The following is a 22,198-nucleotide window of genomic DNA, read 5'->3' on the forward strand; positions in this document are numbered from 1 at the left end:
CCTAAAGTCAAAACCAGCAGCTCAAAGTTAAGCATGACCAAATTCACCCTGTACAAATTCTTCGGCCAGAAACGCCTGAAGCAAAGACCACCTCACAAGTGGAGCCGACTCACTCAAACATCCTCCTTGTGATGATACCTATCCTGTTCAATATCTCCAGCTTCTGTCTTTCCTTCATAGTCTTCTTCAGCTTCCCTGTGTCGCAAGGTGCTGTCAGTTCTGCCCATACCAGCTTGGAAACTGCCCAATCTACTTTGTCGTCGAAAAGTTTCGCGATCCACCGAGCTGTGTCTACGAACTTCCTCCTCTTCTCTGATTCGGTACTTCTCTGGACGTTTGGTCGAGATGGCATCTTTGTCCCGGAATACGAGAAGTGGCGGATCAGTTCGGTAGTAGTCATCAATGTCTTCGAGAGATCGGCCAGCCGTTTCGGGATACAGGAAATAGACAATGGGCACGAACGACGCGTTGAAGACAGTCCACACAATGTAAAACCGCCATCCGAGATTCTGAATGCCAATCGGAGTTATCTCAACAACCATCTATCAATAGCAATCGTCAGCTTCTTGTCTCTGCAATTAGTCATGGACATTGTACTGACAAAGTTGAATATCCAGTTGGTAGCAGTTCCAATTGCAGCTCCCTTGGTACGCATTGAGAGCGAGTTGATTTCAGTGGGATATACTATTTCAGTCAGTCTTGAACACAAAACAAACGTGGCTTCGATTCGACATACACCAAGGTGTTCCCTGCATACCAATGCCGAAGAAGACATAATACAGGAAGAAAAACGCCACAGATGCAGAGGCAACTTCGTGAGCGTGAGGGAAGCCTGGGAGCTCATTATATCGAATGAGAACTGTGATGATCAGGTAACAAAATGCCTGGCCGGATGCGGCAAATATCAGCATGTTGCGCCTTCCCCATTTCTCTACATTCGGAATACCAATGAGAGAAAAGAGGAGGTACGAGACACTGTTACAAGCGGCGAGAAGTCGAGCCATTTTCTCGTCCAGGCCGACGGAGGAAATGAGAACAGTGGGCAGGTAGTAAGAAGTGACATTGATCTGTGGGTTGCAAGGTCAGTATGTGTGATATGCCTCACTGAACATGATTTCTGGCCCTTACCCCAGAAAGTTGTTGGATAGCTTGAGTGCCAGCCCCGAGGATCAGTCGTCGAATGGTCTTTGTTCCACCTTTTCCTGCAGTCTTTCCTCGCAGGAGGTCCATCCATTTCACGGCATTTTCGCGCTCGTACTGAACCGTGTACACGATTTCTTTATGCTGGGCCATGACGAAAGCATCGTTTTCGGATTTGTTTTCGAGATCAGCGAGAATGGTGAATGCTTCATCTTCATAATCGTGCGCGATGAGCCATCTATCACCCCAATTTAGTCAGTCATGCAGGAAAGTGACAGTGGGACGAGATCCGTTCCATACCTAGGCGACTCTGGCAACCAAGGAACTGTTGCAAACAGAATGATGATGAAGACGAATTGGAACGCCAATGGAAATCTCCAGGCAATCGGACCCGGCAGGAACGAGAATCCATACGTGATCCAGTTGGACAACGAAAAGCCGGCGATGTTGAGAATCAATTCAATGACCACCAATTTTCCTCTCCATTTGATTGCTGAGGTTTCGGTTTGCCACACGGGCGCCGTCGAGGTGTTGATCCCATTGCCTATACCAGCGACAATACGTCCCACGATCATCTGCGGAACGCTATAAGAGGCTACTTGCAGAATAGCCCCAACAGACATGATGGTGGTACCGACAAGGACAGATCTTCTTCTCCCGAGAACCTCACCCAGCCATACAGCGGAGACCGCGCCGAAGAAACATCCGATGTCGTAAATGGCCGTGACGGTTCCTAAGAAGTGTCAAATTGTGAACACCCGCCATGACCCTTGCAAGCAGGAAGGAGATGGAGACCAACCTAGGAGACTGGTCTTGCTAGGTCCTGCCAGATTATGCACGTCGAGAAAATCCTGGGTGACGATGACACCGCCTGAGGGGGTCAGATTTGGAATGTAGTCATCAAATGAGAGTGATCACGAACCGAATACACCCTATCATCTTGGTCAACTTCGAAACATATGTCATAGCACGGGTGGATGGTTACTGACCTGATCATACCCAAATCTTCGAGAGGGAGTCTATGTCAGTAGTCTTCAACATGGAGAAGATGATTCTCCACTCACAAGGTCATATCTGTTGCGCAGGCAACCTACAACAGAGACGAGTCGTTAGTGGTTCATGTTCTCATAACGGCACATTTACTTCTGAGTGAGAACATACAGTGATCCAGAAAGTGAGCCATCCTCCTTTCAAGCCAAAGTATGGCTGCTTGGGACCTAGAAAGCCCATGTTGGCCGAGACACGCAACGATGCAGAGACCAATTCAAGGAGAGAGTCTCAGGAAACAAGAGGATATGTTGGAATGAAAAGAACTGTCAAGGAGATAGATGCAACTACTACATACTATCCATGGATGTATTCATAACTGGCAGCGTCCATTTCCAACTCGAACCGTGTGTGGATGCATCGATGATCGCTGTCGGCGTTTGAACGCAGACGTCATGCCATTGCCATTCCGTCACACATCCAACCCGTGCCAAACTCTAAGACGTTGAAGTTTCCTAGCGATCGTCATGCTCGGTAACATGAGAGAAGGAGGATGCATTCTCCGCAAGTAGATCAAGCCACAGGTACGATTGACTACATGACGAGGACTGACTAGCGTCAAGATCGACCGCCATACCCCGGACCAAGAAAGGTCGACCGGCTATCCATGGGGTGTTACGTGGATGGGAGAGGGGATAGCTTTGTTTGGCTTAGGAGGGCCAACATGGAGATTCAAGTATCTTCGACCGACCAAATATATATATATATATATATATAAATATATATATATATATATATAAATATATCATAGAGAAAATCGCCTTCTAGTTTCTCACTCCTTCCCCGTTGATTTTCCAATCTCGCTGAACATATCTATACAGAACGCACGACACCCGACGCACGACCACATCGACACACGAGAGGAAGTTGGAAGCGGCAGACCGAGAGGGAGGGGAGGCAAGGGGAGGGGAGGGGAGGGGAAGGATGTGGAACGGGTCGTCACAAGCATTATGCACTACAAGCCAAAAGGTCCAAGCCAACCAACCAGAAAACAAGTCTCTAACTTTGCCATGCTTACCTTTAAAGCTTAGGTAGACTTTTGGCAAGCGTTCGCTCGGTCAGTCGAGAGCTTAAAATTTCGTCATTGGGGGAATGTGGACCTTGGGTTTGAGGGAACTCAGATAGACATCTACATAGGTACTACTCCGCAGGTGTGCAGTATGCAGTATTAATGTTCTCTTGAATCTTGAACTTGAATCTTCAGATCTTGTATGGCGTGTAGTAAGGTACCTACCTAGGTAAGTAGTTATAGCACTTGACTTTATTACACATGCGGAACATATGTATGTATAGTATAAGGCGATCAATATACTGTAGGACATCACTATACAGACAGGCCACAGATACTTTGATACTCGTATTTATATCACAGCGCTCTTCTTTATACTTTCTCACTAACCAACTATATACTATATACTACCATGTACTGACTACCTTGGTGACTACATGGTCAGATGATCCATTGAATGCCGAGTTGACGACAACGTGGGACTTTGACCGATGGATATGCTATGTCACCCATCCATTTCCACCACAGACCCACAGGAGCCCACAAAGCGATAGGAAATAGTCCAACTCTTATCCCGATGCCGATGATGCTATGATGCTATATCTTTCCACCGAGGTCCAATGTATATATATACAAATACCATTCCATTACCTTCTAGCCACAGTCAACTATCGTCCATTTCAAGCATCACCCGTAACAGCATCAATCATCTTTCTAAACTCCCTCTGTCTCTCACACTGCTCCAGGAAAACCTTATACTTGACCTCCAACAACGGCTTAACCGACTTATTTTCCGTCGGCCGAACGAGTTTCCCCGTCTTGCTCATTCGATCCATAATATTCCATAAATCTTCTGTTTTACCAGATGCATCCGCACTAGCGGCTTTAGCACCCAGCATGGCTGCACCATGCACGACAGCGGCGTGCACATATCTAGGGATCAACACCGGCATATCACACGCAGTAGCAACCAGAGACATCAAGATCTCGTTTTGACACTGTGAGCCAGACATGAATATACTGCTGATTTTGTGGCCGGAGTCGTTCATGGCTGAGATGATCTGGTGGGTTTGTAGGGCGATGAATTCCATGGTTCCGTAGTAGTATAGGGCTAGACCGTCGAGGGATTTATCGCTTGACAAGCCGACGACTGAGCCGGACATGGTGGGGTCGGCGATGGGTGAGCGATTGCCAAAGAGATCGCCGTAGAAGAAGAAATGGCGTCCTAGGTAGCTGATGCTAGGGGCAGAGGTTCGTTCTTGCATGTCCATCAAGTGTTGGTTAAGGAAATCATAGATGTTGTCGTGGCTGGATTGGGACATAGAGAGGGCTTGGTTGTATGCTGGATGAGTCTCAAGGACATGTTTGAGAAGTTCGCCTGTTGCGGATTGTCCGCCTTCGGCCATCCAGAAGTTGGGGATGATGCTGTCGCGGTAGGGGCCCCAGACGCCGGGGACGAAGACTGGGTCGGGGGATAGAACGAGATGACAGGTTGATGTACCTGCGACGGCGGCCAGACGAGTAAATGCCTGGGATTGGTCGTTGCTTGCTGCGGAGGTGTCGAGCTCATCGGGGGTGAGGTTGACTTTGGCTCCCACGGTGCCAATCCACCCGGCGTAGGCATCGATGACACCACTACCGACGGCAATTCCAGGAGGTAGTCCGAGATCAGCTGCGGCTTTCTCACACAGATAGCCGGCCAATTCACCAGCGGAGAGATACTCTCCGTTCTGAAACCATCACCAACGAAGTCAGTCAACTGTGCTTTGAACGATAATCAAGAAGAAGAAAATAATGAAATAGGCTCACCACCCCGTTGACTCCACCCATTCGCTTAAAGTCATCCTCAGCGAGATCCTCTAGACCAATTTCTTTCAAGAAATCCTCTTGCCAGCCTTTGACACTGCCGTCGACCCCCACAGGCACGTATCCCTGTTTACAGACGACGGAGCAGAAGCTCCTCTTCTCATTTCCAGTGGCCATGTGTTCGAGAGCATCCGTCAAGTCGTAAAACTTGCAACGGTCAAAAAGTTCTTTAGGCATATTGTTCTTCAACCAAAGCACCTTAGGAATTTCCATCTCGATGCTCATGGTACCACCGACATATCGGAGAAGGTTGTGCTTGGTGTTGTTGATCTTTTTGGTTTCTTCGACGGGACGATGGTCGAGCCAAAGAATGACATTGCGGTCATTGGCTGTTGAGTCAAAGTTGGGTCCGGTGACACTGACGGGTTCATCGGTGTCGTGAGTGAAGACGGCGAGCGAGCACGTGGCGTCGAAGCCAATTCCTCGAACCGAGTTGGGATCGATGTTGTTCTGAGCGATGGCCCGGTGGACCGAGATGCAGATACAACGCCAAATGTCCGTTGTGGATTGTTCCTGTTGAATATGTTAGGACTTTGATGATACAATGTTGGTGTGTCTATCAATGGGTGGGTCAACGTACATAGTAGCCGGTCTGGGGCTGCCACAAGCCAATGTTTTCAGATGAGAGGCCAACAATGTCGCCGGCCTCGTTGATGATACAGGCACGAGCACTCCCTGTGCCGACATCGATTCCAATGTAATGATTCTGTTGTACGACAATGTCGTTTCTCACATCAAGGGAATTTTGTCTGACAGGCGTTCGCACGCCACTAAATGGAAGTTGTGCCATGATGAAAGCGGCGCAGTTAGATGGAGGAGAAACGCAAAATTAAAGAGGGAAGAGACGAGGGGGCAGGTGCAAGTAACGACGACACACGAAAGAGTAATTTCAAAAAGGAAGAAAAATCAAGCGATGAGCGACGAGGGACGAGCAATACCATTGTTGACAAAGATTTACATGCTGTACTGCATGCCATTTTTGTTCAATCCATCTGGTCTGGGCGGTCGTGGCATACGATGTCATAGTTCTGAGGACACCGAACGAGGGGCGCGAGGGGCTCTGGTCGGTCTGACCCAAAAGCGTTGAAACGCAGGGTCCGAGGGGCCTGAGAAATGGCGATTGGCTCAAAAACAAGCGATGGATATGGAGAAAGGATCCAGTTGGCGAGCCACGATGAGTTAATCATTGTGACGATCCACTGGGAGAAAAGCTCGAGAAGGTCGAGAAGCTTGAGAAGCTCTGAGAGAGAGAGGGGAATTGAGGAGAAACAACACGTCAGAGGTGGAGAGGTCGAGGGGCCTTGGCCCTTGGACTTTACGCACGACTGCCAGGGCTTTTAGTTAAAGCACTCACTGGGGACTGCCTCTATCGGCATGCGCTTAGGCCATTGGTTATGGGCGATAGGCTATGATGGAGGATGCAACGTGGGGTATGTCCCTCTCTTTGGGCAATCTTTAGATATCTCCACCCCCCGTGAGAGACATTCGCATATGGTAATAACTACTTAGGACGGGTTACGTAGTTGGGACATCCGTGGAGATTCTTCTTTGGACAATAGGTCCTTTGGGTGCTTTTCACACCCGTAGACACCTGTACTCATAGGCCCTCGGGCACTCTTGCATTATTGCATATCCCTGATAAGTACTGTGGTCCTTACTGCGCCCACCCAACAATAACAAAAACACACACAACAGCAGTACTGCTCTTCTCTCTGTTCTCTCTCTCCAGCCTCTTATATCCCAGTATCCAGGGCTGCATTCATTCATACTACACTATTTACATGCATCCGCTCTCAGGACTGCCTGGAGCTTGTTTGCCCTACACCGAAACGTCCAAACATGGAGGAGATGATCATTCAATAATCCCAAACATGACTTTCCCGCCGCCCACCAAACGCCTGCGCATCCTGGTCTGTCTTGCCTTTGCCTGGCTCTTGCTCCCGCTTTTAGGCGCCGTATACCGCATCATCTTTGCCTGTATTCCGCGCCCTCATCATGGCCTTGCTGGCTTTGTGCCAGCCTTGCCAGTTCATCCCTTGCGGAATCCGCAACTTATCTATGGCTTCGTAACATGGATTGGGATTTTCCAATAGTGGTCCCTCCTCCGTGATATATCGTACATCCACCATGCAACCATGTCGTGACCATCACTTTACTTGGCCTGCACTGCTCTCCTCAGGCTTGACAGCAGGTGATTCGGCCTTGGCCACACCTCAAGCGGCTGCTCCAGAAGGACTTTGGGCCATCTCAGCCCCTTCGTCCTTGGTCGACCGGTCGTCAACGGCACTTCCACCAAGCCCACCCTGAGCTGCCACTTGCTGTGCAAGATCTTCGCTCGGTCTCGATGTCAATGGTGATGAATCTGCCGCTCCAGACGGTGATCGCACGTTCTCACCCTCCCGCGAACCCTCTGCATCTACACCACTCAAGCCTCCCAAGAGCTGCGATTTTTCGGTGGATGGGGTCGATGCCAGATTACGTCGACTCATATAGTCTCCAAGGCTGAGCTTCTTACGTGTAGGACCCGGTGTAACTGCACCCTGGCCAAGCGACACAGGGCCATTGGACAATGGCTGGAGTGAAAGAGACGGTGGGCCTGTGGATGGGGTGGTCGGAGTAGCCGTCAGACCTCCAGCCAAAGTGGTTGACGGGCTGGAGGAGCTGGCCACGTTGAATGGTGGTACAGGTGGTAGTGAGAATGTCTGGGTTCGAGCCACCCCTGCATCTTTGTACGGCTGTACCGTATGTGCAGCTTGTGAGGGCAGAGGATATGTTGAAGTTCCCACATTCACAGGGCTGGATCCTGCACTGCTCTGTCCTGACGCCTCTGCTGTTGGAGCTGACACGTGATTGCCTAAAGGTGGTGCATCCGTCATCTCCACCTCTCGATTCCGCGTCTCAAGACCGGCTCTGGCTTCAGACTGCGCCATGGTAGGTGAATCCGGCTTCGTCGTCTGCTGTGTGTGCTTCACCCGATCTTCGAACAGTCTTTTGAGCAATCGCTGTGTAGGTGTACAGAATTTCCTTCTCTTTGCAGGGGGCACCATCACTTCAGCTTCCTCCGGGTCCGTCTGCACCGATACACTGACATAAACGGGACGAACGGGAAGATTCCCTGACTTGGAATCGGCGACGGCATGTCCATGCGCGGGCTTGCTTGTCCCTTTCGAGGGCGGAGGAGAGGCAGAAAAGGCGTCGTTCTGGCCGAGGACATTCGGCGTCGAGGGGTTCGAGTTAGGCTGCTGACCAAGCTGTTTGGAGGTATGGACATTGGGCGTATTCAGCGTCGAGCCACCACTAGTGCGCTTCTTTTTCCGTTGCTGTCCTGGAGCATTTTGCTCCTTCTTTTCTTGTTCGCGCTTTTCAAACGCCTTCTCGGCCATCTGGATTTTCCGCAGCTCCCGGCCAGTCAGTCCAGTGCCCAGAACAGGGTCCGCATCAAGAGCAGCGACATTGACAGGCGTGATGTCTCGACTCTGAGGGCCACTTCGTGAAGAGTCCGTCGTCGATCTCCGATCAAACGGTTCTTCATCCTCGTGAATCTTGGGTTCGCTACCAGCTCGGCTGTTGGTGGCGTGGCCAGTACCAAGAGGCGAATGCCCATGTTTTGCCCTAGACCTCTTCTTTTTCGTCCCTTTGTCTTTGGGCGCAGCCTCTAGAGGCTTCGCAGGGGCTCTGCCATCCACCTTGACAAGGTGGCAGGCCGGTCCAGCATCGCATGCGCAGTCTCCAAAGTTGGCCAGAACCCGGCTGGCCCAATCCACTCGACGATTATGGGCTTGTGGGTCTTGTCGGCTGGCGTCGTCCGACGGGACTTGCATGACTGTGTCGAGATACCATGTTGTCGTCAATTCGGATCCAGCAGGGATGTCTTTGGTGGCAACGAAACAGTGGTGGGCCTGATCATCGTCCGTTATGAACGTCTTTAATGTGACATTTGGCATGCATGACCGTCGTATATAGCGAAACAATGTACCAGACTTCCTGCTGTCGATGCAAAGGTCCATGTGAGGGTGGAAGAAAACGAAGGGATCGGGGTGCCTGAGTTCTTGCCATCGGTTCGAAGATGACTTTTGTTGACAATGTTCTTCAAGCACGCTGATCTGACCACGAATTTCGCCAACAACTTCGTCCTTCTTGACCGGCCTGTGAACACGAAGTAGTCGCCAGGTGGGATGCCTTCCGTCAATTTCAATGTCAGTCTTTTGAACCGTTTCAATCGTTACCTCTGGCCATTTGCTTGAGTCCAGTGGTGCACTGGGTCGAACGAATGGGCGTTCTTTGACGGGTTGTTGTTCATTCTCGTTGACGATTAGGGATGGTTTTGTGCGCCATGCAGAGAGAATGTTGGTGGCTTGAATGGTGTGTTCACTTGCGTCTGCGTCAATGTTGCCTTGATCGCGATCGTAGAGCTCGAGGAATTCGGTGGTGTACGCAGGGACAACGGGAAAGCGAAACATTTCCTGAGGGGATTTGGAAGGACTAGGGTATGACTGCACCGTTGAAGCCGCTCGTTTTCTTGAGTCGCCATTCATCGACACAATGGATCCCGATGTGCGATGATTGGTTTTTGGCTTTTTGGCGGGTGGCCCGTCTCTTGATTCATGGCGTTCGTGTGAGTGCCAGCCATTGACATGTTCTGTGATGGGGGTATCTTTATGTTTCTTTTTCTGGTTTTTCTGGGCTGGCCTTTTGGCCTTCCGGTCACCGCTATCGAGAGGAGCTTCTCGATGCCTCCTCTGGCGTTCGGTTGCCTTCTTCGCGTCGAGATCTCTGGGAAAACAATCCTGGCAGAAGTGCTCGTCTGGCACTCGTTTGCCATGGTAGTAGCACTCGATGTGTTGCCAAGTGTCGCATTTGGGACAATAGACGGTGTTACCATCGTCATCTTGATAAACACAAATGCATTTGATGGTGTATTCCTCCTCTTCTTGTGCGTTATTATCGGACAGAGAGCCGTTGGGAAGGGGCGAAGCGAGCGAGGGTGCAGCGGTGACCGGATATTGATTCTGCGCAGGATGCGTGGCGAGAACGGAGGACTCTGTCATAATCTAGACAGAGTACCTCGTCATGGACAGGATTGGGAGGATAGTAGGGTGTGGATTACTTGTAGATAGACCGTCGCATGTCGCGCATGGCGTTGGAAAGATAGCCACCAGCGCAAAGAGACCCAAGAGTGATGGCAAAGCAGAGTTTGGGTGTTGTGGCTTCTGCGAGTGCTAGAAGGAGAGATTTTCAGATCTGAAAGGATCGGGAGGAAGGTCTTTCAAGGGCTAGGGATGTATAGAGTAGGTGATGAATGGGGCGCAGAGGAGCGGATGTCGATGGAAGCTGGTGCTGAATTGGGCAAGGTCGTCCAATTTGATTGGCGTTTGATGGGGAACAGCTGGTGAGTTTGAGGTCGAGTTGTAGGTCGAGTCGTCAAAAGGTGAAAGAGAAGTCGAAAGGCGTCGAGGAAGGTGAAGAGAGGCGCAATGGGGTAAGAGTGGTAATAAAAACAAGTCGATGATAAGGTAGAAGCGAAGCGCAGTGGATGAATGTAGAGGAGATCTTATGGCTGGTAGCAATGATGAGTCTGGGTGAAAAAGGGAGAAAGGATTGTGATGGCGAGAAGATGGAGGGACAGGTAGAGAAAGACACGATGGGATGGGAGAGGGAGAGGAGGGTGGGCGACTTTGGGAGGATGGACGGGTTCGAAAATGGCCACTCTGGGGATTAACCATGACTGAACGTCTAAAGTCACTAGTTAGGGCATTGGCACTCAAGTCCAGAGGCAGAAATGGCAGAGTCCAAGGTTGTCAGAGCCTCCCGGGCCACTAGCTCCCTTATGGTTGAGTGTTAGGTGCTATGGACCATCCCAAGCAGCAGGTCTGCGAGGAGGAGCCGGGAGGTGCAGGCTCAGGTGCAGGTTCAGGCGCAGGCGCAGGTGCAGGGACAGCTTGTGTTTGGGGACTGTCTTGAGTGGCTCGAGGTTGCTTGCCTCTTGAGCAAATGATATAGAAGAGTTGATGAGTGACGTGTTGGATGCGATGCACTGCACCTACAAAGCAATTCTTGGGTTTGTAACATGTCTTCCATGGGCAGCTTGTAGGGATGGTAGATGCAGAAAATTACAGGTGCCAACAAGTTGAATCTTCAATGCCCGCACCCTCGAGTTGCAGGCTTGCCCGGCACATTTTGGATGCAATCTCTCCTTCTGACCCATCAATGGTGATATTGGTCTTGCCTACAATTGTACTATGTATCATCAACTCTTAACGTCTTTGTCCATTCAAATAGGTGCGAGAAAGACAATAGTAGGTATGTTGGAGGAGGAAGACGCGTCTCGAGATTTGAGGCACTTGAGGGGAGAACCAGCCCTCTGTAGGATGATCCTTGGGCGTTACCAAAACTCGTGTGAATGGGCGAGTAGAGAAAGGATAAGGAGCCAGCGTGGGAGTGAGAGTGGAAGCCCCAGGCAGGGCCCCAAGATGGGTTTAGCCAGCCAGCCAGCGAGAGACACAAAAGGTTTTTGGGAGGGCCAGGGCCTGGTTGAAATGCCAGTGGAAGAGCAGGAAATCTGGGACTGCAGGATCCATACGGAGTAGGCAACCGCTCGAAAACGGGCTGATGTGTATGTGAGTGGTCAGGGTGTGTGTCCAAGGGCACGTCGGGTCTACGCTAGCGACGCCTGTTGATTTGGCAGTTGAATTGTAACTGGTCTAGGCTCACCAGGCATGGGCGCTCGGGAGGGTGTCTCTGACTCCTCTGCTGTGGCTTTGCCTGATTTTCCCACCCCAATGCCAATCTTTGCCCCCATCGCTCGTCTTTCATTCGCCAATCCTCTAACCGATTTTAAAGTTCGATTTTTGGGTCACTGGCAAACAGACCTTGCTCTTGCACCCACTGCTGCACCCTCCAACTCTCAGACACCCTACTTCTCAATTTCAGCCTTGAGGGCATTTCCATGCTTCCATCCAACCCAACCCTCACCCCCGTGTCGGCCATCTCACACTGCCACCCAGCATGTGCGTGGGTCTTAACTCGTGCTGGCGCACGGGCTAGTGTCACATAGGTACCTAACTTGCGGCAATGTTCGATTGATTCCAAAGCTTGGATGCTGTCCTCACAGGCTCACTGCTTTCTCCTCACGCATCCTTGCCCTCCCTATTTAGGGCGTCCCTAGGCGTCCTATCCCGTGGCTGGTGGGGATGTCGATAGCACCCACTTGGTGCCAACCATTCGTGAACAAGACCATCTTGCATTTTGGCGTTGAAGCAACAAGAATCCAGCTCAAGTAACAGCTGCATTGCCCTCGATTTCAATTTTCCCCTCCCCAAAACTCGACTTCCCACTTACTTCTTCTTTTCACACACGCGCCCTCTCTGTGGCATATGTCGTTGCAACACTCCATAACACACAAACACACACACCCAAGAATACGGAGATAGCTTCCTCTTCTTTCATTCTCCCCGTATTCTCGGCTTTGATGCAGTCATCCTCTGTTTTCGCCAAGATGACCTCTCTTTTTCCCTCGTGTCCCAACTCGTTGCACAACAGCACTGCACAGCGAGGACCGGCCAGACTGCAATTATGACACTGTTTGTTACAGTACTTACTTACCTTCCTTCTTACTAGGTGGGGTTCTTGTTCAGGTCAAGCTCGACAAGAGACATTATTGCGCCAAACATCCATCACCTCCCATTCGCCCTCGCCAGTTTCTACACCGTCAGCAATTTATTGATGACTTCGTTGACTGGCTACCTAGGTCCTTTCCTGACACAGCTATCCTCCAGACCCTCGATCACTGCTGCCCCTCAGGGCACCTCCTCTGGCTGACCGCCGACCCTCGCGTCCGGTTATCCACCTCCTTCCTCCATTTTACTTATCATTACTACGCACGAGACAGACCATCGCACTGCATGTTGCATGATCAGACTGTTGCCAAACATACCACTCCTTGTCGCTTACCAACTCGACTTGGTTGATCCTTGTATATCACCGATCACTACCTTGATTCCTACCTACCCTGTCTTACCTCCATCGCTGGCGCAGCCTCCCAACCCCTCCCTCCTATCATGGTCATCCGAATACTTCCTTGCGAACTCCTTTTATGATCGTTATTTCCATTTTTGTTCCAAAACCATCGTCTTTTCGAATAGAATCATGGCTTCTCGTCGTCGATCCCCCTCTTTTGGCCCTTTCGTTCCATACCAGACCCTTCCTCGAAACGCAACTAGGTACCATAGTCAAGTTTGAGATTAGGAAAGAGGAGTAAAAAGTGCATCAGTCGTCTTATCCCAAGCTCATCTACCGTTCCCATCCTGGGTTGAAGTCTCGCAGCTCGATGTAATTTTCAGACCAGAATAGATTCTATGGGACTCTTTCTGTAATCAGAAAATTGCGACAAGTGTTGACTTTAAGTACTATTTGCAACGATTTCTTTGCTATACCTACTACAATCAGCTCTGAAGACGGCCCAAGCGAACCCAACTCTCCAAAGCTCCCAGCTCTCAAATCAATATCATGTTGTGACATGGGCAATAAGTAACTCATCAGTGGGTTTCCAAGCCGGGAACACATCTTCTGCCCGAACCACACCGACTGCTATCCTGTACTCTTCAGTTTCTTCGGCTTTTTTGACACCCTAGACCGACGGCCACCCCTGGGGTTATTTGTGTAGTTTAAATTTAACATTTGATCTTTCAACACAACTGCTCTCAAAGATCTCATTTCCAGCCGTTGATCTTCATGGTTCCGTTCTCGACAAGATTCTTGTGCATATCGAAAGTGTTGAACAACAGGTGAGGTTCGTGGCCCATGCCCTTCCTCAGGCATTCGAATTCGGCCTTGTCAAAGTAGTCTTGCAGGATGGGTCTGTATTCGGGGTGGGCACACTGCTTAATGATTTCGCGAGCGCGTTCTCGTGGGGACATTCCTCGAACATCGGCGAGACCCTGTCAGGAAAAAACAATTGATGATTAGCACAATCTGTACTTGTGTCACGTCACGGCCGGCGAGACACTTACCACTTCCGTCACCACCACATCCAAATCATGCTCGGTCTGGTCAACGTGAGTGCACATGGGGACGATGCATGATACACCGGTAGGATCGGTCTTGGAAGGTCGGGTGCTGGGTGTGTGCATAATGGAGTATTTGGCGGATCGTAGGAAATCGGCGGATCCACCTAGACCGTTCAACATTCTCGAGCCAAGCACGCAGGTTGAATTAGCGTGGGCGTAGATATCGACCTCGACGGGCGTGTTCATGCCAATGACTCCCAGGCGACGGATAATCTCAGGTGAGTTGGAAACCTGTTGTGAGCGGAGCAGGAGTTTGTGGTGGTAGTTCTCCCACTGGACAAAAAGATTGTCAGTTTCAGAGAATCTATGATTTGAGTCTGAGGATGGAGATACAACTTACGCCATCATAGAATCGCTTGAATCCACCGGGAGAGAATCGAATCGAGGTGGCGGTCGCAAAGTCGAGGTTTCCACTGTCAAAGAGATCGAGGAACGAGTCCTGCAACACCTCGGTCCACACCTTGAGGTTCTTGAAGTTTGCCTCGTTCTGAAGTGATTAGTCAGTATTGTCCGGGTTATTAATGAGTGATGGGTGAACGCAGGAAGTGTCTTACCGCAAGTCCTCCAATAACGGCATTTGCGATGTTACCAATACCAGATTGCAAGGGGAGAAGGTTAGGAGGGAGTCTTCCGTGCTTGACCTCATGCTCCAAGAACTCAATCAAGTTGCCAGCGATTGCTCTCGAAGAGTCATCCTCGGGAGCATTCTCGCTGGTTTGATCAGGATAGTCGGACTCGACCACAGCAATGACCTTTTCAGGATCGACGGGGATATGGGGAGTACCGATGCGGTCTTCAGGGGCCATGATGAGGTATGGCTTTCGTCGCGGAGGCAGGTCGGTCATGGTGATGTCGTGCAAGCCTTCAAAGCTGGGAGCTGCCGTGTTGACTTCGATGATGATCTTGTCAGCCATCTGGATGATCTCAGGACTGGCGCCGACGGAAGCGCCCGGAATGATGCCACCGTCTTCAGTGATAGCACTAGCCTCGACAATGGCCACATCTAGCCTGTTGTTGCTCTTGTTCTTTGTGTAGAAGCCATACATGAGATCAACAGGGAACATGCTGAGATGTTTATCGAAGAACTGGATGTTTCCATTATTGATTCCCTTGGCAATCTCCTTGCCGACCTGATGGGGAGCTCGTCGCTCGATCATGTTGAGGCGAGCCCATCGATTTTCGGTCTCTGCACCTGATGAGGCGCCGACAAAGAGATTGTACTTCAACTTGCCTTGCAAGTTGTTCTTCTCAACATGGTCTGCCAAAGCAGTCGGCACCTTCCTGAATCATGGTCAGCGAGCTGCGCCGGTCGCAGGAGCAGCTTCAACAAGCTACGTACTTAGGATATCCCACACCTGTGAAGCCTGACCAACCGATGTATGAACCATGAGGGAAATGTTCGATGAGGTCTTCAGCCTTGGCTAGCTTTGTGAGATAGCTAGGCCGTCGACAACGAGCCTTCAGTAACGCCGACGCCGCCATTGCTTTGAGATTGACACGCTTCCAGGTTAAAAAGAGAGGTGCGAGGACAGCGTCGACGGGAGCAACAGACTGACACGACTGAGCAAATGTTCGACAAAGGTACAAGTTTGGAAATGTTTTGGGTGTCGAAGCATGCAGGACCCCGGATCAAGACCGAGGGCAGTTGTGATGGTCGGAGAGAAACCCAAACCCCTGTCGTCTGGCGTCACAGGGCAGTCAGAAGTCTTCAATCAGAGGACAGTCAGTGAGGGTTGGGCGGGGCATAACGGGGCCTGTACACGGGAGTATATTCAGCGGGGACGGAGGGCAGCCCCTTAGGGTTGGTAATTGGTTAGGTGCAGGTGGAAGTCCACAGGGAAGCGAAGGCCCTAGGAGTCTGGTTTCGCGGGCATGACCATGGGGGAGTGCTTGGGCCAGTTAGGTGGTGGGAGGGGAAGGGTTTGGCGATGAGATGACCGGCAATGGGCGGACACGCGGGGCACCAAGGCTTCGCTTCAGCCTGATAGGCACTAGTTGGTTGGTCCAAGGGTATTTGGGGGGCAACTAGGGCTTGTTTCTGAGATCTGGGCGCAGGTCATCCATAGCCTTAGGCCCAATTGCGCTGACACAGTGGCATGATATTGGTATTTTAGCGATCGACGCGTCCTATGGGGCTACTGCCATGCCGAACCATGTCCGATAATTCTAGAATGTGTATCCACGTTGTCGCTCGACATTATGACCATTTAGGTACTTAGGTAGTATTCAACGGCTTTCCTTACTGGTTCCAAGGCAATCTCCCTCGCACGAACGGATGTAACTTTACGCACTTTATCAAAAGATGAAGAAAATCTCTCATGGCGCCAATGTTGGCCATTGACATGTCCACCAACTCATCTTTCGAACCCGTCCACGGCATACGACCTGTCCTGAAACTGCCGTTCCTTACTTGCAAAACAGGGACTGCGGCAAGTGTTCAATTGGAACCTCTTCCCAAAAATCATCCGGGTCTTGGGTCTCAACAGGACCTAGGGCAGCTCGATCAAACACCTTTTCGCGCACGTTGATGCCTCCACTCACGATGCGGATCAACTTGACTTGATCTTGAGTAGTCGAGTCCCATGGTTTTCCAATCGTGACAAAATACGCACAAATACCTTCATGAGAAAGCGCTACGACATTGGACGGTAAGTCCTTCTCAGGACTCGAGCCCGCAAATATCTGGACCGCTTTCTGCAAGCGACGGGCATCTGGGGCGTTCCATTCATTGCCATATACAAGCTTGAAATGCTCTGTCCAGTGCAGACCTCGCGCTTCCATTCGTTTCTGGACTTGGCCGTTGTAGAAGCCCTGGATTCCCGCTCTTGAAGGGACAATCGAGGGTGACACGGTCATTCTGGAGAGCACTAACCCCAGAGAGATGATGGTTTCCACAATGACTGCAAGGCAGTACCCGTGGGAGGGCGGTAATCCTTCCTTTTCCTTTTCAACTTCATCTTTAGCGGTGCAAATGCCACAGTGGCAGGTCCTTCTCAGTTTTGACAGGTACTCCGTATAAGCGATTGCGGCATCCTCGTGGGTCAACTTCAAGGCTCGCTCCATCCGACCTTGGAAGCGTCGTAGCTCGGGGAGCCAGTTTGTGATGGTCTGGATGAGTCCTGCGCCATAGGAAGCGGTGTTGCTCTGGTTTTTGGTGGAGACCAATGCATGCTCCTCGTGTCCCTTGCCCAACGCCAGTCCTTCAAACAACTTGGCTGCACCGCCAATCATACCTCCAAACGCCTTAGATTCGTCGTGGTCGAGATAGTGGAAGCTCTTGCCAAACACCCGGGGAAGCAACGATTGCCAGGCGACTCTACCACTAAAAGGTGTGATGTAGACCTGGGATGAGTACGTGTTTTCGGAGATATTGAGGCCTGCCAGATTGACGTGAGTATCATACCAGGGTTGGAAGGAAACTTCAATGCCAGGCTTTTCGACAAATACGAGTGTGACCTGGGGTTTTTGGCCTTTGTGGGTGGCATGGACCAATGTTGCATCTTTGCCATAAACCTCGACTCGCAGGTCACAATGCCACTCCGCCAGAGCGCCGAACCATGAGATAATCCCGCTGCCAGTGAAGGTGACGGTCTTCTCGTGTCCCCCACTGACCTGCATCAGTGCTTGAAGTGCCTGGGCTACGGCCTTGGGACTGACGATTGATTCAAGATTCTTGACGGCCCGGATGCTGAAGGGATCGAGGCGGAGGTAATCTTCGACCAACTGACCAAAATCAGTGGTGGCTAAAATGCCATTGCAAGAATGAAGAGTAGACTTCCATTGGGCATAGTGAGGAGTGGTATCTTCGGGACCAGCCATGGAAGCGGCAAGTTCATGGAGGATTTTGGTGCCATAGACTTCGTGGAAACTCTCCCCAATGGCTGTCGCCACGGCGAGATGGTCGTAGGATTCAGCGTGGATGACCTTGTCCTGAACAGCATGGTTGAAGCCCCAGCCAAAGGTCAGCTTCTGATCATCGGTTGTGAAGATGGGTAGATTAGCAAAAGCATTGTTCATGTGCCTCTGGCCCTTGACTGAGAGGTTGAGCTTGCGAAAGATCAAGTAGGCAACATATCGTGTATAGGGATCGACTTGTGCTCCAGACAATCGGAGCAACGAGCTCTTCCCAATGGATACTTCCTTGGTGGTCGACTCGTCCACAAAGGGCATGACTGCGAATGGCTTGAGCTGAATCACAGACTTGAGACTTGATAAGGATAGTGGAGTGACTAATCATGCGGGGTGATTGTATCCAGATCTAGTGAGAAAGGCGCGGAATGAGGGCATGGTCAAGAAAGGTCGTGACGGTAAGATGAATTGACTCTGTTGTAGGACACTGCGGTGCTTAGGTTCACCATAACTTTTGTCTAGTCGAGTTGAATTGATAGGAACGGTTGTCGAGGGTGGACGAGACTGAGTCAGCAGCATTGATGTGGAGCTCGTCATGTCAATGTCTAGGTAAAACTCTAGGTGACGCATCCCTATACATAGGCGTTGGACAGGCCCGTTCAGCCCATACTGCGGGGTCCAAGGCCCCAAAAGTCCTTACTCAGCATGCCTACGAACGCCTGGATCCTCCTTTCTGAGCACCTGGACATCAAAAGACCCAATGAATTGTTGCCAAGTATGACGTCCGCCTTCCTTGGTTTCCTCGTGACCTCGTGATCTCGTGATCTCTTCGCACGTGGCCATCGACGTCTGGGATATTCTCATCGCAGTCATCATCATCAGCGCACACAAGACACACCACCCTCGCATCTCCCTTCCAGAATGAGTCCTCGAGATGATTCACGACTGGGCCATTCTCAAGGGCAAGCATAAGGATAAGGTCATCCTTCAACGCCACCCCCTTCACTTCCCCAGTCCTCCGATCCAATTCAGGCCATTCGCCCTCTCTGCTGACACCACACAGATGCAACTGGTCAGTATCACCTCTACGGCGATCCTCCTTCTGGCATCTTCGAAGATGAATACATCTCCTAGAATGTGTGAATCTCTCCATTGTTGCCAGACAGCCAAAACCACTCCTTCGGCTGTCACCAGCTTCAGACTCCCCTTGTGTATTTTTTCTTTCCCTGCCATCGACTCGACGGTCTTGGTGCTACCCTTCCAGGCGAATTCGGTGCCTTTGTGGCCTGCCAGGCCCCGCAGATGGTAAGTCCGTGTGAGTCCTTTTCTGACCACCTCCCATTTCTGCCGCTCTCCCTGAGCCGAGACTTCGAACTCGCTCGACATGCCCACCAGACCTTGCCACCCTCGAGGAAAGAACCGAGCCACCAGTTGCGACTGATTAAAGTCGTGCGCCGTGTACAGCTCAAACGGTGGCGGGTTGACAGCCAGCACATCCACCCAATCCATGTCATTAGTCACAAATGCTGGTCCCTGGTCCATTTTGTCCACTGGGTCCAGTGCTCTCAGCAACAGCTTCTGACTCTGAGGTATGACCAGGCCTAGTGGGTTGGATTTCTCTACCCGAAATGCCGCAGTCGGTCTCGTTGTTGAACTCGATTGATCCTCACCACTATCTCGGTGTAAAGCTTCCTTGTCCAGATTGTTGGTGGGTATCGCCAGCTCCTTCTCTAAACTGCTGGGCACTGCTTGCTTTTCCGTGTCTAGCGAAAGATCCCTCACTTGTTTGCTCGAATCTGCTGTTCGGTCGTAGAATTGTTTATCAAAGTCATTCTTCATTACTACCACTTCCTTGTCAGTATCGGTAGGCGACACCGATTCCTTCTCGATGTCGGCCTGTGTGAATATAGGTTTAGAAGGGTCATTGGATACGTCCACTCCCGAATCAGAGCTAACGGTTGTGCTGGCCATTTTCCACGACTCTGATCTGCTCTGGCAATAGCGATAGCATGCAAGCCAGGGTTCCCTGGGTTCTTGCGTTTCGAAGTGGTTTACTCCCAATATGGAGATACTTATCTAAAAGCACGTAACATCTGATATCGATACCTATTGCATTGAAATTTCACAGGTTCAACTTCAGACAGGAGTTTCTGTCGGTGTAACAGAATGGCCCCAAAGCCCCTCTCGGGCCAATCCAACGACTTCTATGCTTTGCTCTAACAAGTCCCACCTCGTGCGTCATAACAGGCATCACAAAGACACCCTTTCACCCTGTACGAGAAGGGCGATCGGCAGCTTGGGTGCTTGGCTCTTCAACCACTGGCCCCCAACCCGCCGATCAAGCTACTTTGTAGATATGCCTAACACAGACTTGGCTCAGTCAAGTGCTTGTTCTACTTATAGGCGCCTAGAAACAACACTAAAAAGCATACCTGGATGCCAGCTGAGGGATGGTCAATGGGGCCAATATAAGCATATGTATCGTGGAGACAGTTCATAGCCACAGACTTCACGAGTCGTCTGTTATATCTCTTGCAAGTGGCCCGGACGTATAGCATGTGATTGCCGGCATGGGTATGTATTCTTTGTTGAACCAGTCCTCGATCTTCTCTCGGTCCATCAGGCGAAAATTCTAGACAAATCCTCGCCATCCCAGACCCATGGTGAAACAGACTCAACCAGGATGGTTGACCTATCATTAACACGGTCACTGGTTGTTAACAAGGATAAAACGCATTGAAAACCACCCCTCAATGTCCACCGCACATTGGGTTTCGTTCCAAACCCAGCCTCCACTGCTCTTCGACAGTTATGGCAGGTCACAAGTCAGTAACACGACAACTGCCAAAATCTCAGGGCAGGTCATTGCAAGACAAGCAGCATTGATAGGGCTGCGAAGGCTCTATCGCGCTGCGCCCAAGCCACAAAAGGGCCAGAATACGTAGCCTTACGCATTGATCAGCCTCCCCGTATATCCTTGCACCCATGCCATCGAACAAGGCAGGGCGTATCGAGCCCATCAGGGGCAGCAATCTATATAAATCAAAAGACTATGGTCGGATGAGTAGATGGACAATCCTGAGAATAGTCCTGATATCCTGCGGGTGACAGTCACTGGCTGTGGGTGCAACATTCTCGACAGCATGATATCAAATACGGCGCCGACAAGAACGATCCATCCAGGACCAAGACCAGGACTAAACTCCCCTGTCCACAGGATCCAGAGTGCAACAGCACATGCATCTCTGACCAGACCCCCAGCACCGCCAGAAAAGAGCCAAGAGCAACCCACCGTCCATGTTGCCAGAGTCTCTCCACCAGTCGGCCAGTTCGTCATACAGACTCTTTTACAAATTGCAGGATTCGGAGTTGCCATTGCGTTTGGCGTCTACGCCGTCCAGTCTGTCGCAGTTGGCAACACTGCCAATGAATATGGCGACAAGTCTGTGCGGCAGGCCGTCGTATCTAATCAGCTGGCCATGATGGCAATATGCTTGGCCATGAACAACCAGGTAAGACAGAGCTCTGTCGCAGGAATCTGAATTCCATTCTTCATTTCTTTAACCATGCTGATACCTCCTTCAGACAGCCGCAGTATCGTCCATATGCGACCGCATCATTCAAGGCGCAGATTCCGTCCTTCCTACCGTCGCCGAGGGTATGTTCACCAGCCTCCCACCTGCTCGCAGCACCGCGACTGCCAGTTATAGTGATAGTCGCACAGCCATGCCCACTGCAACCGCGTCTAACTCAGGCCAAGACTCGATCAGTTCATCCCCACCGAGCCCATCCTCACGGAGCCCATCCATAACCATCATTGTTGCTGGTGTCGTTGGAGGTTTTCTAACCTTGACCGTGGTCCTGTCAACCAGCGCTTGTCTATTTCGGAGAGCTCATAAGCGTGCCACTGTCGAAGGGCCGGAGCGTGTTGCTTTGGGCAATAAATTTGGGACTGATAAACCTTACCAAGCAGCAGGGGCTTCTCGCGGAAACCATGGCATCTCCGGTGCGGCCGCGCTTTGGGGTCAGAGGTTCAGAGATACCTTTATTGACTCCCGTGTCAGCAGTGGAATATAGTCTTGGACAACTGAGCCTTGAGTCATGTCAAGCCGTGATAGTTCCTAGTTCCGTAGGGAGGGAGGTTTCGGCATGAGGCTGTACATACATGTTTGATGAATCCGCAAGGCTGAGAACCTGGGTGGAGTTATGGAGTCGACTAGGT

General features: G+C 50.9%; 7 protein-coding genes across 7 annotated transcripts; 2 read left to right on the forward strand and 5 right to left on the reverse strand.

Annotated features, from left to right (window-relative positions):
* Positions 1 to 113: 113 nt before the first annotated feature.
* PV10_07311 (uncharacterized protein) lies at positions 114 to 2,370 on the reverse strand (the record flags this gene model as incomplete). Its single annotated transcript, XM_016372200.1, has 10 exons — positions 114 to 542; positions 602 to 684; positions 737 to 1,067; positions 1,129 to 1,378; positions 1,441 to 1,873; positions 1,940 to 2,011; positions 2,063 to 2,072; positions 2,130 to 2,145; positions 2,205 to 2,230; positions 2,302 to 2,370. 10 exons carry the CDS (start codon positions 2,368 to 2,370, stop codon positions 114 to 116), a joined length of 1,719 nt encoding a protein of 572 aa, XP_016221532.1.
* Positions 2,371 to 3,545: 1,175 nt separating this feature from the next.
* On the reverse strand, positions 3,546 to 6,226 carry PV10_07312 (uncharacterized protein). The gene is made up of 3 exons (XM_016372201.1): positions 5,643 to 6,226; positions 5,006 to 5,575; positions 3,546 to 4,926 (listed from the first exon to the last, which is right to left on the reverse strand). The coding sequence occupies exons 1-3, from the start codon at positions 5,850 to 5,852 to the stop codon at positions 3,877 to 3,879; spliced, it is 1,830 nt and encodes a 609-aa protein (XP_016221533.1). The 5' UTR covers positions 5,853 to 6,226; the 3' UTR covers positions 3,546 to 3,876.
* Positions 6,227 to 6,608: 382 nt separating this feature from the next.
* PV10_07313 (uncharacterized protein) lies at positions 6,609 to 10,869 on the reverse strand. Its single transcript, XM_016372202.1, has one exon. The coding sequence runs from the start codon at positions 10,108 to 10,110 to the stop codon at positions 7,276 to 7,278; it is 2,835 nt and encodes a 944-aa protein (XP_016221534.1). The 5' UTR covers positions 10,111 to 10,869; the 3' UTR covers positions 6,609 to 7,275.
* A 1,517-nt stretch (positions 10,870 to 12,386) lies between these two features.
* Positions 12,387 to 13,710, forward strand: PV10_07314 (uncharacterized protein). The gene has a single exon (XM_016372203.1). It carries the CDS (start codon positions 12,971 to 12,973, stop codon positions 13,298 to 13,300), a length of 330 nt encoding a protein of 109 aa, XP_016221535.1. The 5' UTR covers positions 12,387 to 12,970; the 3' UTR covers positions 13,301 to 13,710.
* Positions 13,077 to 15,896, reverse strand: PV10_07315 (acetyl-CoA hydrolase). Its single transcript, XM_016372204.1, has 5 exons — positions 15,467 to 15,896; positions 14,682 to 15,408; positions 14,468 to 14,614; positions 14,071 to 14,400; positions 13,077 to 13,998 (listed from the first exon to the last, which is right to left on the reverse strand). The coding sequence occupies exons 1-5, from the start codon at positions 15,607 to 15,609 to the stop codon at positions 13,771 to 13,773; spliced, it is 1,575 nt and encodes a 524-aa protein (XP_016221536.1). The 5' UTR covers positions 15,610 to 15,896; the 3' UTR covers positions 13,077 to 13,770.
* A 411-nt stretch (positions 15,897 to 16,307) lies between these two features.
* PV10_07316 (uncharacterized protein) lies at positions 16,308 to 18,563 on the reverse strand. The gene has a single exon (XM_016372205.1). It carries the CDS (start codon positions 18,295 to 18,297, stop codon positions 16,534 to 16,536), a length of 1,764 nt encoding a protein of 587 aa, XP_016221537.1. The 5' UTR covers positions 18,298 to 18,563; the 3' UTR covers positions 16,308 to 16,533.
* A 2,481-nt stretch (positions 18,564 to 21,044) lies between these two features.
* Positions 21,045 to 22,053, forward strand: PV10_07317 (uncharacterized protein; the record flags this gene model as incomplete). Its single annotated transcript, XM_016372206.1, has 2 exons — positions 21,045 to 21,488; positions 21,562 to 22,053. 2 exons carry the CDS (start codon positions 21,045 to 21,047, stop codon positions 22,051 to 22,053), a joined length of 936 nt encoding a protein of 311 aa, XP_016221538.1.
* Positions 22,054 to 22,198: the final 145 nt, after the last annotated feature.

Source organism: Exophiala mesophila (genome assembly GCF_000836275.1).
Source record: "Exophiala mesophila strain CBS 40295 unplaced genomic scaffold supercont1.5, whole genome shotgun sequence".
Classification (NCBI taxonomy): Eukaryota; Fungi; Ascomycota; class Eurotiomycetes; order Chaetothyriales; family Herpotrichiellaceae; genus Exophiala; species Exophiala mesophila.

Bases quoted from the DNA above. Each gene is read 5' to 3' on its own strand.
- PV10_07312 (XM_016372201.1), bottom strand. From the start codon at position 5,852: ATGGCACAACTTCCATTTAGTGGCGTGCGAACGCCTGTCAGACAAAAT. The intron at 5,576-5,642 runs GTACGTTGACCC...CATATTCAACAG, and splicing joins AGCCCCAGACCGGCTACTAT to GAACAATCCACAACGGACAT. The intron at 4,927-5,005 runs GTGAGCCTATTT...TGATGGTTTCAG, and splicing joins TGGGTGGAGTCAACGGGGTG to AACGGAGAGTATCTCTCCGC.
- PV10_07314 (XM_016372203.1), top strand. From the start codon at position 12,971: ATGATCAGACTGTTGCCAAACATACCACTCCTTGTCGCTTACCAACTC.
- PV10_07315 (XM_016372204.1), bottom strand. From the start codon at position 15,609: ATGGCGGCGTCGGCGTTACTGAAGGCTCGTTGTCGACGGCCTAGCTAT. The intron at 14,615-14,681 runs GTAAGACACTTC...TAATCACTTCAG, and splicing joins CCGTTATTGGAGGACTTGCG to AACGAGGCAAACTTCAAGAA. The intron at 14,401-14,467 runs GTAAGTTGTATC...CTTTTTGTCCAG, and splicing joins TCAAGCGATTCTATGATGGC to TGGGAGAACTACCACCACAA.
- PV10_07316 (XM_016372205.1), bottom strand. From the start codon at position 18,297: ATGCCCTTTGTGGACGAGTCGACCACCAAGGAAGTATCCATTGGGAAG.
- PV10_07313 (XM_016372202.1), bottom strand. From the start codon at position 10,110: ATGACAGAGTCCTCCGTTCTCGCCACGCATCCTGCGCAGAATCAATAT.